At 39.8% G+C, this 19,085-nt stretch overlaps 1 protein-coding gene across 1 annotated transcript; it reads left to right on the top strand.

Moving 5' to 3' along the window:
* The first annotated feature begins 865 nt into the window (after positions 1–865).
* Positions 866–17,474, top strand: SNW1 (SNW domain containing 1). The gene is made up of 14 exons (XM_074824834.1): positions 866–1,018; positions 2,082–2,235; positions 3,495–3,656; positions 8,803–8,898; positions 8,991–9,097; positions 9,936–10,040; positions 10,134–10,203; positions 10,898–10,963; positions 12,235–12,351; positions 12,679–12,820; positions 14,440–14,536; positions 15,353–15,470; positions 16,487–16,650; positions 16,728–17,474. The coding sequence occupies exons 1-14, from the start codon at positions 936–938 to the stop codon at positions 16,930–16,932; spliced, it is 1,686 nt and encodes a 561-aa protein (XP_074680935.1). The 5' UTR covers positions 866–935; the 3' UTR covers positions 16,933–17,474.
* Positions 17,475–19,085: the final 1,611 nt, after the last annotated feature.

Genomic DNA, 19,085 nt, shown 5'->3' with positions numbered 1-19,085 from the left:
CTGAGAAGTATTTTTCCCTATTCCACATTTTAACTATACTCTAAAGAGTGCTTCTCTTGGCTTAAAAAAAATTTCTATGTAACATATGGATGCCCATTAAACATAGGCAGTACAACTCCTGGCATTTAATACACAAGTTTTTATTTTAAATCAATATATTTTTACAACACTTTTAATCGCTCTTCTTCCCTTCTCTCTCATGTTCCAATTCAATGATATCTAAGTAGCAGATACCAGAATAAGAAATTTTATTCCAAACCATTTGTTCTGTATTTTCTGCTTTTTACTTGGACACCTTCAGCTAGATGAACCATAACATTACTGAACTTGTTGGAAACTACCTGAATAGTCAGGATATCTGGCTAAAAAAAGGGAAAAAAAAGAGATACTGGACTGAGCTCCCTGCCTTTTTCTTCCAATTGTGCCTAACTAATCTGTATTGCTCTTGCTTTTCTGGTACAGCCCCGCTGGGATTGCACCATTTCCATTGGGTCCATCTCCTCTGGCCAAGTTTGCTGAAGCCAGCAACGCCTTGGTGAAGTATCCAAACGGGACAGACACGCACTACGGCAGACACCGTGCCTGTTGCTTGGGAGGGGTTCGTTAGACTGTGATCCTCAGACGGGGCAGGTGGGGGCCCGCGGGCACCACGTAGCCCGGCCGGCTGCCAGGCCCGAGGGAGGCTGCGGCCTGCTGCCACCCACACCTCGCAGTGACCTTGAGGCCGTCCCGCACGGCCGGAGCTGTCCTCCACAACCCCGTGCGCCCTGAGTCGGCCCTGGGAAGGCAAATGCCCTAAAGGCCGCGGCATCCCTCGGAAAGACGGAGGAAAAACGACATCCCCCAAGATGCCTTGCGGCCTGGTCGCGTGCGCACGGGCGCGCCGGGCGTGACGTCACCCAGACTACAATTCCCAGGGACGCGGGGCGGGGCGCATGCGCAGTTTCTGTCACCGCCCCTTCCCCCGCGGCCTGGCTCCCGAGAAGACGACGGTAGGAGGCAAGATGGCGCTTACTAGGTGGGTTTGACTGGTCCCGTCTGTCTCGGTTCGGGTGATTGTTGTTTCCGGCCTGCCTGCGGCTTCCCGGCCGCTGTGTGAGGCTCTGGCTGGCGAGAGAGGCCGCGCTCGGGGAGCGCGCTGCAGCGCCGCGGCCTCTCCTGGGCAGTGGCCCCGGCGGCCGGTGAGGAGGCCGGGCCGCGGCTGGAGGGAGGGCGGTGAGGGCGCATCGGGCCTGGGGGAGCTGCCCTGCCCTGCTTTGTCCTGCACTGGCGGGACGGGGTGTTTGGCGCTGCTGTTGGCTCAGGGCTCTGCCTTCTTCGTGTGTTTTCTACGGGAAGAAGGAGCTCCTCCGCCTCGGCTGGAGGTGATCGGATCCGTGGAGGTTTTGCCGAGATGTCTTTACCGCGATTGAGGACGAGAAGTCTTTGTTACAAGCTACTGCCTTCTCGCAAGGCTCAGGAGCGCAGCTTCAGTGGCTGCTCTGGAATGCCAACTTTCTCGGAGGTGGACACTTCCTTAATAAACGTGTAAAAAGCCTCCGTAGTCTAGAGGAGCTGAAAAAATGGGAAGTCAAGAAACTGGGGTTCGACTTCTTGGCTTTGGCCGAGAGGTAGCTTACGTTAAGGGGGGAGGTTGTTGACGGATCTCTTCGTGAACGTTTGTCTTGAGAGAAGGGGAGGGGGGGTGGTCCTTGGGACTAGGGACATATTTTCTTTTTCTGCTCCATAGTTGTGGAAAGAACACACAGTGGTCCATGACATTACTGTTACAGAATGGGCATGGTCACATTCCTGTTCAAACATGATGTGAATGTGGATGAATTTAACGTCATTTTTTATCGGAATTTTCCAGAATGCTGAGAAAGCGCCCATTGCTTTTGCCCCTATAATCTCAGAAGTTACTTCCCTCAGGTTTATGAGTGCAATACTTGTTTCATAAATTGTTTCTTAATCTGTATAGAGTGACATAGAGAAAGTAATGATTTAGTAGTAGACACAACCATAGTTGAGCATCATTGAGTGAAATTACCTGTATTAACTTTTTATGTCTTTCTTTTTGGTGGCTGTCTATGGATGTGCAGTTTTTTACCAGCTCCAACCCAGCTGTCTCAAGACCAGCTAGAACTAGAAGAAAGAGCCAGAGCTCAAAGATCTAGGCAGACTGCTCTAGTTTCATCACGAAGGGAACCTCCCCCATATGGTTACCGGAAAGGATGGATACCACGGGTGCTAGAGGTAGATATTTAATTTGCATTGCAGTAATGTGTCTGCTAATGGGGGGAAAAAAAAAGTATCTTTTCTGGAGTAGAAAGAAGCTTTGAACATCTTTGAGTGTAGCACAGAATTGTGCAAAACCTTGCCATGTGCAGCATTTCCATCCAGACAGCTCGATATATTCTTGGGTTGGGGGAAGTTGTTCTACTTCACCAGATTGCTTGAAACATTTGGTGGTAAACAGGATGTTATAATGACTTTTCCCTTCGGAGATTGTTGTGTTGTAATACGGAAATAGGTCTATGGTCCTTTCAGTTTACAGTTTGTGAATGCAAGGATCCTCTGAGAAAGACATCTGTATTGTTCCTCTGTCATTATTTGTTAAATACACGTTCTAGATTACAGCTGGAGTAATTGAACACGTGTATATCAGAGAAGAGAACACTCAAGTGTATTCTGTTCTTAGCGTAACAGAAGATAGCAGCTGTTGGGGCAGAAAATTGTTAGAGTTAGAAGCAACTTAAAAATTTGTCAGATATTCATTGTTTGAGTATGTTACTGGCAAAAGGGTTATAGACAGTGTTGTGTGTATTTAGCTGTAATCTTTGCCAGTTTAACATAATTTCAACTGGAAATGTTAAAAAGTAGAAGGGAAAATACAGATACATAGCTCTGATTACAAAACTTTTAGTACAGTTTCTCACTGTGAACCACAAAACATTGCAGATTTTGAAGTGGTACTTGACAATAACATCTGAGATGTGCTCTGATGAGTCACAAGCCAGTGCTCTTGCGACAAGGCATGCTTTTAAGGTTTTGATACAGTATTACATGTATGATCCTGCATTGTTCCTAAATACCATAATTTCATGAGCTAGTAGCAGCTTTGTCCTCATTTATGTTTGAGTCCCATTTTTATAAAGATGGGTCCAACACTGTACTATGGTGATCCATTAGTGCTAGAGCAGGTGTCTTCAAACAATAGTTCCAGTGGTTTTCTAAAGGAGAACATTTTTATGTAAGTTCAGCATTTAATAAAGCATCTGTGCAGGAAATAATTACTGCAAGCTGTCTATGCAATTCGGTGTCTTTTCTTTTAGTAAGTGTATGTTCTATAGTCCATTGCTCTCTTACAGCAAAAATAATAAAGTTAATTGAGCATTCTGGCAATGTTTTGTTCTGTTAAAATCAATCCACTCTTTCACTCTGTTTCCCACCCATGCAAATGTTATACCTTGTTTTTGTCTTTCAGTCATTCACTACTTTACTGTTTTGTATAGGATTTTGGAGATGGGGGTGCTTTCCCAGAAATTCATGTTGCCCAGTATCCATTGGATATGGGCCGAAAGAAGAAAATGTCCAATGCTTTGGCTGTTCAGGTGGATGCGGAAGGAAAGATAAAATACGATGCAATTGCTCGACAAGGACAATCAAAGGACAAGGTAATATTTCTTCAGCTATGTAGATTGGCATGTATACCTGGAAAAGTTGTATGTACACATTGCATATACTTAAACTCATTGGTCTGGCATTAGCCAGGATTGTGTCCTGTTTTCTTAAATTTTAAGAACTGCAATAATGTCAGACAGACATGAGCATTTTGACTGGGATCACTGTTTGATTTTCTCTGTTACGTAATTAAAAGTTAAGGCAAAAATGGTGAGAGTCTCTACACAAAACTTCCTTGATAGGTTAGCAGCTTTCATTAGAGAGCTTGCCAGTGAAGGCAAGAAACTGAAAACAGGCCTGATCACAGGCAGCCTTTTTTAAGAGAAGAAAAAGCCACAAAAAAACACCCCAAAACCAACCAGGTAACACAGTTCAGCTTTCAGAATACTATAACTTTGTCTTACTAATTTAACATTTGATGCTTTTGGCTGTTTTCAATGTGGTTGGGCACTTCCCCCCCTGCCCCCCCCCCCCCCCTTTTAATTGCAACAGAAAGTATTGCCGGTGGTTATTAACCAGAATTTTTTCTGTGAAGTTCAATGATGGCAAGGTTGTCATCGAGTTAAATGGGAACCAACTTCAACCTTGTGTATACAGCAGCCTTTTTAAAAACAAAGAGATGACACTTTGTCTTGGAAGTCCTAACTAGTATTGAGGAGACCAGGTACTTGGGTCTCCTAAGTCCAATTTGAGGAGTATTTATGTTTGCCTCCTCAAATGTAACAAAATGAACTACATTAAAACTTTCTTTAAGCAGGTGTTGGGGGCTGAAAACTGCTGAGGCATGACCAAGTGTATGACCAGCTTGCTGCTTATAGCAAGCATCTCCTGTAAAAAATAGGGTAACCCAAAGAATATCTTAAAAGAGTGTTAACTGCCAAGGGTGTTTTAGCTAATAGATACAAATAGTTGTTTTCAAAATAATTTTACTTCTCCTGCTTTAATTAAGGATGCCTTGAAAAGCTTATGGGTATGTAATATGCTCCATGTCTTACTGCAAATGAGAAAGGGGGAAAACTTATCTAAACAGAAAAACAGAAGGTGAACTTTACCTCTCAAACAAAAAAATAGGGTGAACATTCTGACAGTCTCAAGGGAAGTCCTTCTTTTTCAACAGATAAATTTTTGTTGCTTTAAATTGATCCTACAGTTGCCAAAGCTGCAGAAAGGTAATGCCAATAGGATTTTACATTTAACTAATACTCTGAGTGTCAAAAGTGTCCTCATACTGTGCATCATAAATTACTGCAGTACCTTTGAAAAAAACAAGTGCAAATCAGATTCCATGCTGTTATGTAGTAGAAAGTAGTTAACAGTAACAGCAGCAGTGGCAATATTTTTATTGAGGGGACTTTCACTGGGGTTCTGTCAGACTTCATGTAGTGTCTTGAATTATTTGTCAAGAGGAAGGTGCTAAAATACTAATTACACTTCAAGAATTTTGTGAGCAAATATTTGATACTTGATACTAAGTACTTGATTCTAAATAGAAATTTGACTTATCCCAAAGCATAAAAAACAAGTTGGAGTAGATAAGTAGACAAGAAGCAATAATCATACTGATTTCAGGGAAGCTGTAGGGCAAATAAGAAGAAAAAAAAATTGTGTCGTTAAAACCTCATTTTTACAACTTGTCAAATACATCTTTACCTACCTGTAGGATTTAACTTGCATATAATAGAACTATTCAGGTTGGGATCTAAGTATATTTGAAAAAGAACTAGAAACAATAGTAGGCTTTAGGCAGAAATGACTAATCTTTCACTGTACCTTATTTGGAAAATAAGGAGTTAGGGAAATACTTAGAACAGGTAAAGTTAAATTAAAGCTGTTAACATTTGTCATATTTGATTCGTGAAGCAGTAATATTCTCATTTTGTAACCATACTTGCCAGGATGAAAGAGATGCGTGGCTTTTCTAAAACTGGGCTCTGTAGAACTAGAATTAGGGTTTCCTAACCCTAAGCTCTGCCTTCTGGGTCAGCTTGATTCTGATTGCATGCAGCTGGATGTAAATGCTGAGACTAAAGATTAAGTATTGTGATTTGAGGGGGAGTAAAAGTGGGGGAAAATTAGATATTTGAAACAATTTCACTGGAAGTAACAGAACTACTATTGCTTGATCTGTTTTGCAGGAGGGAGAAAGTATCGGCAGAGTTGTCACAGGGAATAGTTCTTCAGTGATCTGTGTTGAGTTGAATAATGTGGAATATTTTTTGTAAGAGAGAACTTCTGATAGTACAGTGTTAGTAGGATTACATACAGAAGTTTAATTATCCTGAGAGCTGCAGTTGTAATTCAAATATTTCTTCAATCTTAATACTTATTGCTAAGAGAAACAGATACTTTGCAGCCTGCCAAAAATGAGAGGGAGTTTCTGATCCTATTCTGTAAGCTACTTGTTTGGTCAGAGTTAAGAAGCAAATTTTGTTTTTGCTACAGTTTATGGATTTTTTTTGAAGTTGAATTTAGTATTCTGACTTCTTGTAGAGGCCGCAGTTCCATCACCCAGACCCTGTGTCTAGATGGCTTGTCAGCAGTTTCTACTGTTGCAGTGGTTCATCTCTCTTGCATCTGTTCCCTTACATATTTAAAAAATAGTTGCTTCAGAGAATTTTCTTTGAAAAATGCTGACATAAATGAGAGAGTCTGATAAGCCTCCTGTCTGGGGCTGGCAGAAAGTCTGCTAGACATGAAACGCTGGATAATGTTGACAAACCTGGATGCATGACCTTATTGGTCTGAGGATGGAGTTCCGTCTGGTTGTCTAGATGAAGGATTTCCAGCATTAGCTGTGTATTTAGCTCTTGTGCTGCTATAGATTCTTCCAGTATTTTCTCTACTCACATTGCTAAAAGCCAGGCTAAAATAATGCCTCAGTAATTGATAAATTTTGGTGAGACTGATGCTCTGTCCCTTTGTTAGGAAAATAAGGACATATATTTGCTTACTGTGTTTTTATTAAGATGGAAGAGAGGGTGAAATGAAGGAATGGAACAATTAGGTCCATTACTTTTTCCTGTCAAGGATGATTTTTATGTGCAGGCATTGGATTTCTTCTTGGTGGCCCAAGGCTGTGGCTTAGGTGATAAAGGAGGAAAAAAAAGAACGACAAATCTTACCCTACAGTTTTTTCTCAAGTTTGTGAATTCAATTGAAACATTTACAAGGAGAGTAGTTCTGTGATTGACGGAACTCCTGTCACAGCAATGGAACAGGTCAAGAGAACACGAATGTAACGGAAATAATCAAAAGTGTTCTTTCCTCATAGTGTATTTGCCTTTGTGGTAGAGCTTGGTTTGAGAGCTTATCACCATTTTTTTTTTCTCTGGTGTGTGTGCCAGGCTTACAACCAGGTAATTTTAATGACTTCTAAAATGTTATATGCTTCATATGGAGAAACCATTGTTTGACAAGGAAGGAGTTCATTCCACAATGCTTGATGGTAGCTTCATTTACACATAGGATTGATGAGCACTGCACAGGGCTGCTCTGGATATATAGAAATATGTTGAGGGGGGATTTACCTGTTACAAATTAAGAAATTTCTGTCAAGGCACTTGGTGTCTGTCAGGTGTCTTGTGAAACTCTGTGATTGATGTCTAAATCCTACCATGAGCTACAGTATCTTACACAACTAGTTAGGTAAGATTGTTCTTTTCGTGATGGCAGTGGCATGCAGATTTCTAATTGCTGCCTGTTAAAGCCAGAGAAGGAATCATGTAGCTGTACTAAAAATTGAACGTTTAGTTTCTGTCTAGAAGGAGATTCTGCTTTTCAGTAGCAATCAAAATTAAGTATCTGAAACATGTTGATGCTTCCTTTTAAATTTTGTAGATGAAAAATTTTAGTGGATGGACATACTACAGATTCAAACAGTCCAAGTCTCCTCTTAGATTAATAAAATGTCTCAATATTACTGTTAAAATAAGGTACACATCTCGAAAAATAACACAGTGCAACATCTTTATGTGCCTGTCTACATCACCTCAAAAAAAGGGCTCCAATTAGAGCATGTGTATCAAGTTTTTGATGGAGACAAATTTTTGTATTTTCAGGCTAATTAAATCTATATTATGGACTTTAATGCAGCTTGCCATTTGCATGCAATACTTTAGGGTTTAAATAGTTCACATAGCTCATTTGTACCTCAAGTGTACTGTAGTTTTTAGAGCACCTCTTCGACTTTTATTTTCTTTTTTGTCTTCTGGGATACTCTGAGCTCTTTCAGGGTACTTTGTTCTTCATGCAGCAAGACACTTGGACTTAGAGTTAATTACCTTAGAGGAACACTGCTCTTCAGATGTCCTTCATTCAGCATCTGAGAAGCTAGGTTATTATAGATACTAATTCAAAGGATTAAAATTTTAGGAGTGAAGGCTGAGAAGCAGTAAATGGCTCTTGTGTGACAAATTAATGCTGAGGCTAAAGGTCAGTTTTATAGTTGGACATCCACTTTATAATGAACTTGAAATAATAGTTGTAATGACTTTTAGCCCTTTGGACTAAGACTTTCTGATGTTATTTTGTTGGACAAGTGTGAAGCATTAATACAATACAGTACATTTCTCCCTGTAGCCACTGACTGTTCTTTCCCTGTATTTACAATTGGGGCTTAAAGCTACTGACAGCTAGCTGCATGTTGTATGAAGATTGAAGTACCTATATAAGGGAAAGTGTCAAGAATAGATTTCTCAAGCATTTATTTTTTCAAGAAAATAGCAAACATAATGAAATTTTAAAAATCTAGATGCTGAAAAAGTCTTGTATCAAATTCTTCAGTAATACTTGAAAACAGAAGTACAAATGTGGATATTTTTGTCTGTCTTGGGGACCCTGAAAAAGGAGAAGAGTAGGAAAGGGAAGCAGGAAACTGGTGTTCTAATCCCAGCTCTGAGAGTGATTTTCATAATTATATTTAACCAAATTATTTTCTTTGATTATTCAATCTGTAGAACGGTGCCCAGAGTATATTCTTCTATGGGAGTCATTGAAGAATGTGTAACTGTAATGTACTTAGAGTTATATGCAAGTTTTAATTAGTACCTAAAGTATAATCTAGGCCTGAAACATTTCCTTTGATATATATACATTTATTTCTGTTTGCCAGCACTAATAATAAGATATACTGTCTTCCAGGTTATTTACAGCAAATACACAGATCTTGTGCCAAAAGAGGTCATGAATGTGGATGATCCTGAACTGCAAAGACCAGACGAGGAGGCAATTAGAGAGGTATTATATGCACTGATGTGCCTAGTTATCAGTAGTATGTTGTACGTCTTGCACATGTGATGAGATGCATGCTGTGGTATTTTTGTCTTCAGATAACAGAGAAGACAAGAGCAGCCTTAGAGAAATCGGTCTCCCAAAAAGTTGCAGCAGCCATGCCAGTTCGAGCAGCTGACAAGCTAGCTCCTGCACAGTACATTCGGTACGTAGTGCTGGTGTGTGTGTAAGGTGGTGTTATGTATAAAAATCAGTTAAAATGGGGACATTCCTTGAATTTCTGAGAACAAATTCCTCTTAAATTCTGTTCTTCCAGAAGTAGTATGAAACTGGCTTATGTATTTTGAATTAACCCACTAATAATAACAACCTAGTTTGAAGTGTGTTGAAGTATGTCTTAACATGTCATGAGTTGTGGCACTTTGTGGAGGGGTTATTGTTTTAGCAACTAAATATAGATCTATCAGGGAGCATTATTAATGATGCTGTCCTGAAAACAGAGTCTTTCCTGAGAGTTTCAAGACAAGGCATGTAACAGAGTTCCTCCCTCATATAAAATGAGCTATTCAAAAGAATGGGAATTACTAGGAGGCTGATTCTCATTTATGAAGACTTTCTGCTGCAAACACAGAAAAATTCCATGGCAGTGTTAGACTTGGCCTGAGGTGAATTCTGAAAAAAAGTATGTGAAGAGGTTCTTAATAACCAGTAAATAGGCACCAGGGATTCACAGACATAGGTAAAGAGTGTTGTGATATGCTCTGTGTACTCTGTTAGTTTGTTTCTTCTACTTAGAATCTAGGTTGAAACAGGAGAATATAGCCCTGGGAAGATGCATTTTGTGTGGTGTAATTGATTCCCTGCATTCAGTCCAGTATCCTCTGTGCAGTTACCTGCTCCTGGTGTTCACAGTTGGAGAAGTCTTAAACTGGTGTGGATAAAATCAAAATGCAGCTAGAGCAGTGAACTGAGTAAAAATGGAGGCGGGCAAGGAATATCTAGCTGTGTGCAGAGTACTGAGCGCTTTGATTGTTTTTATTCAGGTACACACCATCTCAGCAAGGTGTTGCCTTCAACTCTGGAGCAAAACAGAGAGTTATTCGGATGGTGGAAATGCAGAAGGATCCTATGGAGCCTCCAAGATTCAAGTAACTATTCAAAACTTCTTCATGGCAAATAGAAGATTCTGAAGTGTATTTCCCTACAACATGCTGATTATCATTGTTTTCTTAATTGTTCAGAATTAACAAGAAGATTCCACGTGGACCACCTTCTCCTCCAGCACCTGTAATGCACTCTCCTAGTAGAAAGGTATGAAATGCCATAGCTGTTCTCAGTTTTGAATTCTAGATAGATGGGTTCACAAATTCTACTTCGATCTAGTTCATTTCTGTGCACCTTTTCCTTACTGTTTTTTTGATGTGATGTTAAGTGATAAACTTGGTGCCCAGTGCAGTTCTGAAAGTAGCTCTCTTCCTATGTACCTTGTCAGAGGTTGAGTAGATTTCTCATACTTTATGCAGGGCCGCATTGCTGGATTTGTTCATGGCATGGATGAGTTGACTGAGGCTTTCGCCTTGGTACACTGATGCTGCTTTCAGACAATGCTATTAAACTAATCCTTAATAACACTAACTTGTGTTATTAAGGATTAGCTTAATAGATCTCTCTAGATTTTGAGAGATGAGTGTAGTGGTGGTTTATCAGTTTCCTACAACTCAAACTGCCATTAGATGTGCAAAGATTAACAAGCTGGCTGTGAGTTTCAGCCTGTGTGATGAAAGTTTAAGACGACGGCTGAAAAGCTGTTGTGACTTTATTCAGTGTTGGCAAAGGTATGGTGCAGAAATGAACATCTTATTGCTGTGAAGAAGAGTTAGGTTTTTTTGTAGCGGTGTCCTGAACTTTGTACTCTATTTCCATAGTTTCATAGCTGCCTTTGAGAAAGAAAACAGTATTTCCTTTTGCTATAAATCTAAAGATGACTTTACTTCTTTTAAATCAGATGACTGTGAAAGAGCAGCAAGAGTGGAAGATTCCTCCATGCATTTCAAACTGGAAAAATGCAAAGGTAATTAAGTTGTCATAAATTCATCTTCCTAATGTTTCACCCTACTGGGAGACTTCTGTGAATTATTTAAGGTTCAATAATACTAGTTTGAAACCTCTAGAGTTAGGGAAACTGGCTGCTTGTAGCATGGAGAACACATGATTGTACATCGTTTTTTCTCTCTTTGGCATATAAGGGTTGCCAAATTGATAGGAATGTAGAACTGAGAGAGAATATATTATTTCATGGCAGAGATTATGCATTTTGAGAGGAAAAAATGACATTACTTAAAATCCCCATCATGTGTGTGGAATCTGAAACCAAAGTCTCTGGAACTCACAAAGTAAAGCTGTCTAAACTGAAAAAGGGAGGGGTAATTCATAGAAAACTAAGTGTGTTTCTTTTTAATACTGCAGTCCAAATTTCTGGAAAGTTCTCTGTGGTGCATTCTTGCACTAATTAATTTTCATCACTGGTTAGCTTGGCTATTTTTATTCCTTATTTGAGTAGGTATGTCCTGTCCCTTTGACTTTTATCACCCAGTAAGTGTATGTTCAGAGAAAAGGGAGAATTTATAATTTGCTGCAGTAACTGGTTTAATCGTTCTGAAACTTACCAAGCTGTTGTCGTGAGGCAGCCTCTTCAAATGGAGGAAGGAAAAGCTGCATGTTTGGATGTTATTTTTTTTCTACCCCAACACAGCTGTATAACTGGGACTGATGCTAATTAGTAGATCAAATTTTAGGTTACAGATGCTAAAACCAAAGCAAAAATTTTGTAGAGCTCGCTAAAGAATCTTAAAATATCATCTATAAATAATTTTTCGTTTCAGTTTTTGAAAGCAAAATTAGCATTTAGTCTCTTGCTGGCAGCCTTGCCCCTTACTTTCTCATTTTGAATCAGCTAACCTCTTAACAGGTATGAAAACAGTTTAGGGAAAACAATTTTTAAGCATAAATGGTAAAACAGCTTAGAGACTAGGAAAGTTATTCTCTGTAGTTCTTAACACAAAGCAAAGAGTGGACATTATCAGTCAAAAACTGTCATTTGTACAAAGATGTACCTTGAAGGGAAAGTGTGGTGCGGATTTGGGGAGAGTGTGGAATTGCAGTGAAGCTGAGTTACCTGCTATGAATTTGAAGTATGGTATAAAGGAGATCCATTGAGGCGTATTAATGATGGGCTGTAGTTTTGCGTGTGTTTTTGTTCTCTTACACAATAAATGTAATAATGTTTGTTATTACAAAGAATGTTAGTTTCTGTGATTAACTGCCTCTCTGTTTCCACTGTAGGGTTACACCATTCCATTAGATAAGCGTCTGGCTGCAGATGGCAGAGGATTGCAGACTGTTCATATTAATGAAAACTTTGCCAAGCTTGCTGAGGCTCTCTATATAGCTGACAGAAAGGTCAGGTGGCTGTTTAAACTGTTTTGTTCCATGTGGTTTTATCTTCTTTGTACATTTATTTTCTTAGGAAAATCAGCTGTGAATAGGCTATAGCTTTTTGATCTGTCCTGTTTCTTGACTAACATAAGACATAAGGTCTTAGCCCCAGTATCTTTGAATCGGTGGCTCAATGTAGGTTAAATTATTGGAGGTCATGGGTCCTGTTTCTCAGTTCTAACTGCTGTGGCTGTATGTCTTTGAACTTCCATGGATTAGTCCATGACAGAAGATCTGCTTGCATCCCAGGTATTAGCTTCCTGTCTTTTTAACTGTGTCTTATGTGTGCAGGCTCGTGAGGCAGTAGAGATGCGTGCCCAGGTGGAGAGAAAGATGGCTCAGAAAGAAAAGGAGAAACATGAGGAAAAGCTCCGAGAAATGGCTCAGAAAGCCAGGGAGAGAAGAGCAGGGATCAAAACCCATGTTGAAAAAGGTACATTTCTTTGTTATTAAGATGCAGTGGTGTTTTTTAGCACTCTCTGAAGTATGGGTTTGAAAAAAGAGAACTTAGAATACCTAAATATCAACTGTAATTTCTAAGCATGATATCTGTTCTTCATCTCTTTCCTTGGTGGGATCAGGATTTGAACCTCACAGCAGTATGTCAGTGTATATAGGTTTAGGACATTGAGAATTTAAGAGTTGTTAATGGATCAGTGCAAGTAATGGCTTTCATGGACTGTTTTAAAGTAACTTTTTTCTTTAGAAAAGGTTTGTTGCAGATGAAGATCAACTTTGTTTACAAGAACTAAACCACCTTTAAGTTTTCAAAGATGGTAAATGCAGTATTCTGTCTCTTGCACTGTTATAACTGGTCTTGCAGAACTGTAGTTCTGTGGGCCAGTAGGCCCAAAACCTGCTAACTAAATCATAACCAAGTCTTATGTTTTGATTGAAATGGCACTTCAGAGATCAAGATGCCGAATTTAGAGCAGTTAATCTCTTGAAGAGGTGGAGGTTATGGTCATACAATGCCAAATCCTGCAGCTGGGAAGGACTAGCCTTTTTCTAACAGGCTGGGGACTGGCTGGCTGGAGAGCTGCTCTGTTGAAAAGGACCTGGGAGTCCGGGTGGACAGTATGCTAAATGTAAGCCAGCAGCGTGCCCTGGCAGCGGTAATGCTAAGGGCATACTAAGCTGAATCTGCAGGAATGTAACCAGTAGATCAAGGGAAGTAAATCACATAGTTTTACTGGTGACCTCTTACACTGCATCTGGAATATGTGTGTAGTTATGGGCCCCCAGGTACAAGACAGACATTGATAAACTGGAATGAGTTCAGTGGAGGGCCATCAAAATGGTTAGGGGGCTAGAGTACCTGCCTAGTCAGGAGATGCTCAGAAAGTGAAGGTTGTTCTGCCGGGAGAGGATGTGGCTTTGGGGAGCCTCCTGTATTTGTAAGGAGATCATCAGAGCTCTTCACTGAGTTGCACAGTGGAAGAATGAGACAGTGGTCAACACTTGAGGTGTTTAGGAGGTTCCAACTACATGTGAGGAAAAAAAATTTCACCGTGAGAACAGCAGTGGAACAGGTTGGCCAGGGAGGCTGGCAATCTCTGTCCTTGGAGGTTTTCCCTGTCTGAGTGGGCAGAGACCTGAGCAACCTGGTTTGAATTCAGCAGGAGGTTGAACTAGAGACTCCCTTCCAACCTGAGTGATTCTCTGATACTGAGACACAGAATGTTATTCAAAGCACTTACATGCCTGTGTGTTTGAACAGTATTTTTACACTTAAGAGATAAAAGTATGATCTGTAGGTGTTTTGGGATATTAATTCCTAGATGGACAAGTATTCTAAGCTCTTCAAAGCTGAGAAGACATAGTTGTTGGATATGTCTGCTTTAACTGTCTTGTCAAGGACAGTTAATTGCATGTGGCGTAAGAATGCTGTGGTTTTCCATGTGTTCAGTTTGTTTAAACTGTAACACTAAAAAGTGCTAAGGGTCACTTCTGTAAAAGAATACTGAATTGACTTGCTGTGCATGTGTCTGTGGCATAGTTAATTCAAACTTCAAATGCTTGTCTATAATGAGCAATCTTGCATTTGTTCAGAGGACGGAGAAGCTAGAGAGAGAGATGAAATCAGACATGACCGGCGCAAAGAGAGACAGCATGACAGAAATCTTTCCAGGGCAGCCCCTGACAAAAGGTGAGTCACAGAAGAAAGTTGCTTTATTCCTGTACTGGCACTGGCTTCCCCACTAGCAAAACTATCACACTGGGCTTCCTTTTGCTTGATGTGAGTGCCTGAATTTTACCTTGTGGAGATATTCACTGCTATGAAGCACTGTTCATTCATTGCATGAAATGGTATTACTTGTTAGTGTACTGCAGTACTCTCTTCTAAATTTAGAATTTTCCAGGTGAATGGAGGAGGGGAGGGGGTTGGTGGTTTTGGGTGGGTTTTTCTTTAGCAGAACTTGAGTATATTCAGATTTAATTAACGTGTTTACAGTAAAGGTTGAAACCTGGATCCTGTAACTTCAGTGAGACCAGAGTATCATTAGTGGCTTTGTTTCTTGAAGCTGTTCATTTGAAGTAAGCTTAGATTTATGAGTGTAGGCTGAAGTATCTTGTTTGCCCAAGCCAGTAAGATTTCTGAGCACAAATGGTTTCTGGAGGCTTAAGATCTCCAATATCTTAAAATTAGATTGCTTGGCCTCCCCAGAATATAATTACACTGGTTCTTGCAAAAAATACCTATGACATTTTAGACCAAGTCAGTTTGATGTAAATTGCAGATAGTGGAAAGCAAATTTAAATGTCATGCCCAGCTGAACATAACTTTGCCAAATGTTTCCTTTGCCAGGAGACAAATTTTAAATGCTACCTAGTAAGGAAGGACAACAGTCAAAATCTGGCTCCTGATGCAAATTGTTAGCAACTAATACAGGATCAGGTTGCAGCTGACCATGTCAACAAATACGGTTTACTGACCTAATAAAACTTGAAATTTTTAATTCAGGTCAAAGCTGCAGAGAAACGAGAACAGAGATATCAGTGAAGTTATTGCCCTCGGGGTACCCAACCCCAGGCCATCCAATGAAATCCAGTATGACCAGAGGCTGTTCAACCAGAGCAAGGTAAAAATACCTTTTCACAGCTGTGTAGCTTTCTATGACAACATGTTCATCCTTCCTTAGTGGGTGTGGCTAGAATACTAAAGGGACCCTGTTCTCATGGCTGGTGTGGATACATGAAAGAAGTCTCAACTGCTTAGGAAACTGTTACCTCCTTTATCCATAGCTGATGCAACAGAAATGGAGTATATTGAACCTATAACTGGATTAAAGTGTTTTTGTTGTGGTTTTTCTTACTGGGAAGTGGGGAGAAAGAAGCTATTTTGCCTTCAAGCTGCACTGTCCTAATTTTCCTCTTTTGTACAAATGTACTGACTGAATAAGAGAAATCTGCGCAGAGAGAAGCAAGTAAATACTTTCTATTCCCATTATTGCTTATGTTAAAAATCCTTCTGAAGATATAAATAGTTAACAGCAACATTTATTTTCCCTGAACTTAATACTATTCAGAGATGAAAAAGTAGATTAGGCTTCAGAAAGTCCCTGAATAGACCTGCAGTTTGTCAATCATTCTTTTTCATGTCTCCAATGAAAGACTTGCAGGCAGAAGGGAAAGCTGATGAATCAAAAGTGAACAAGCAGGCACTTCACTTCTACTTTCACAGTTTACATAAGCCTGTATGATTTGTATCAATCAGCTTAAATGTTTTCCAGAAATTCTGAATAATATACATTTCTGTATGGTTGTATTTGGCTATTATAGACAGCTGTACTTGCAGGGCAGACTGAAATGATCCATTATTCTGTAATATGAATGGCCTGTAATCCTTCGTGTTGCTTTCTGGAAGAGTAGGAGCGTCCTCAATAAGACTTGTAATGGTTGTGTCACATTCTCTGGACTTAATCCCAGACCCAAAGCCACTCATACACTTGTTGAAGTGCTTGAACTCATTTGAAATTGGTATTAAATCACACAATACCATCTTTGTATCTTTGTGTATCTGTGTGACATCAGTGTGTATTGATGTTAAAATAAACCAGCTGAAGTTTTGCAGACTCATTTGTGGTGTTCTTCACAGGGTATGGACAGTGGCTTTGCTGGAGGAGAGGATGAAATTTATAATGTTTATGACCAGCCTTGGAGAAGTGGCAAGGATATGGCCCAGAACATCTACAGGCCAAGTAAAAATGTGGATAAGGACATGTATGGTGATGATCTGGAGGCTCGAATAAAGACCAATAGGTAAGAAAATGAAGTTAAGAAATATTAATTAGTATTGTGAAGTTACAGCCAACTGAGTATCACCTCTTCTCCTGCAGGTTTGTTCCTGACAAAGAGTTTTCTAACTCAGATCGTAACACCAGAGGGAGGGGTAGAGACGGACCAGTTCAATTTGAGGAGGATCCATTTGGTTTGGACAAGTTTCTGGAAGAAGCTAAGCAACATGGTGGTTCTAAACGGCCCTCAGATAGCAGCCGCCCTAAAGAACATGAGCATGAGAGCAAAAAGAGGAGAAAGGACTGAATGCCTCTGCTCTCTGAGAGGTAGAGAAATGGACTACAAGCTTGGACTTACTAAAAATGCCTTTTGCAAGATCAGAGGTGTGTAGGGGGATGGCGTTGTAATGCAGCAGTTCACAGCTCGTGTGGATATATACACACACACTAATTCTTCTACATAGAACAGCTACCCCTGGAGAGTGGAGGAATGGAGACCACTCTGAAACATTTCACAAGGGAATTTATTCTTTAGCAAGTACTCCCTGTTTCCCAGCATCTCAGGGTAAGAATGTAGCCCCTTCCTGCAGCTTTACTTTTTGTAGGTAGCTAAAGCTTTTACTTCATCTGTTAAAAGCCTTCCTGCTGTATATAATTACTGTCTTTATGCTGTAATGGATGCTAGGGAGTTTGATTCAGTGTTTCTTTAGTATGGCTATACAGTTTATTTGAACACAGAGGGGAAACAGCTGGATTTGGTTTTAAAACAAATACTCCTTCATAGTTTCTCAGTAATCTTTATTTTAGTTTCTTTACATTTAGTGAAATAAAGCCGCCTTCCACCACTCACTTGCTTTGATTCCTTCTTTGACTGTGTCTTCTATGGGACTGCTGTCTGAGAGCAAGCTGAAAACAATGGAAATTATTCAAATTAGTTAGGCAAGAAGGCTTGATATTTTTCATTTTTTCATACAGAAAGCAAAAGATGGGTTTATAACAGGTTCAGTTTCATGAGCGATAACCACAAATGCTAAGGTCCTGACAGGAAAGTTGAATATAATTTCCACAGCAATTGCTAGCTGTATCGGCAAAATGCATCTTAAAAGCTTGTGCTTTCAAGTGGAACTAATAGAAGGTAACTGTCTAAACCTAGCCTTGAACAAAGTTGGCAGAAGTGCTTATGTGTTTTGCTTCTAGAAAAACTTGCATTTTTGAAGAAATGAAGAGAGCTACCTACTGCCTGCCTTCTACTTCTTATTCCACCATAAAGCCTCTTAGCTCTTGCACTTCTTTTGAGTATAGTCCTCCAGTTAAGTGGATGTGGCTATCTTACAGCTTCAAGAATAAAAAGCAAAATAATTTCCAAGAAATTTGACACTAAATACTCCTCTATGCTACTCCTAGTACTTATCTTGGTAATTGCATACAGGTAACATCTTAGTTATTTTCAGCCCAATTTATGAGCCTGGCTTGGCAGTTTAAGACTGAAGACAGTAAACCACTCCTTAATTTCTCTTTTCATTTTTGTACCACAGTTGTAACTCACAAGTCAGCTCTTCTTAAGAATAGGTATTGAAGTAACCACAAGCACTAAAGATTTCTCCAATAGTATGAACCATGTCAAGCAAAATACTTAGTCAACATACTGCATCCCTGAAGTCTTGCCAATTCATTTTACTCATACCATCTCCTAGCACTGAAAGTCTCAAAAGGAGAAACTAGTTGTCAGAAGGATAGTGAAGAATTCTTACTAGTTTTTCAAAGAAATGAACTGTGTCTGTTATACCAGCCTGCTTGTTGCTCATGCTGTCCCTCTGTACTACCAGGTTTAAGTAGTGAGATCAGCTGAAGCAAATACCCTTAGTGATTTGCACTTACTTAGTGAACATAGTAGATTCTAATGATTTTGACATGAGACTTGTTAATTTATGAATGGCTTTGGCCACCCATTGACTCACCTTTTATCCTTATCTGTTAACACCACCATCCTAAATGTTTGGAAAGCAGGGCCATGGTCATTTCTTTGCTGTTTATTTGCTGCAGTGAAGCTAAAGCCAGGCAACTGTATCATCTGACCAGTCAGTGACAGATACCTTTGTATGGGTACTAGACCAAAGGTTTTACACTGATGGTGTACAGTCTCTTGCTACCGTACATTATGGACTCCAATTGCCAAAGTGTCATATTTTTTTCTTTACTAACATTTAAAATGTTGAAGACAGCAATTAAAAAAACAGCTGCACTAAGGCTAATTTAAGGTTATCTTGAACACATGAAAGCAGGCAGCTGATTTTTCCTGTACAAAATAGTAACTGAAGAAAAAGAAATTTTCACTGAAGTTCAAAGCTTAGCTTTACATTCTTTGTTATCTTTCCCCTGCTACCCAACATCCAGATCAGATGTTAGAATCCACCTGCAGAAACCTGTATTACAAATAACTAGTTGCATGGTAGTTCCTGA

The sequence above is a fragment of the Strix aluco genome, chromosome 4 (genome assembly GCF_031877795.1).
Source record: "Strix aluco isolate bStrAlu1 chromosome 4, bStrAlu1.hap1, whole genome shotgun sequence".
In the NCBI taxonomy this organism is placed as follows: domain Eukaryota; kingdom Metazoa; phylum Chordata; class Aves; order Strigiformes; family Strigidae; genus Strix; species Strix aluco.
Note: the sequence above shows the minus strand (reverse complement) of the source record. Positions and strands in the feature narration are given on the sequence as shown.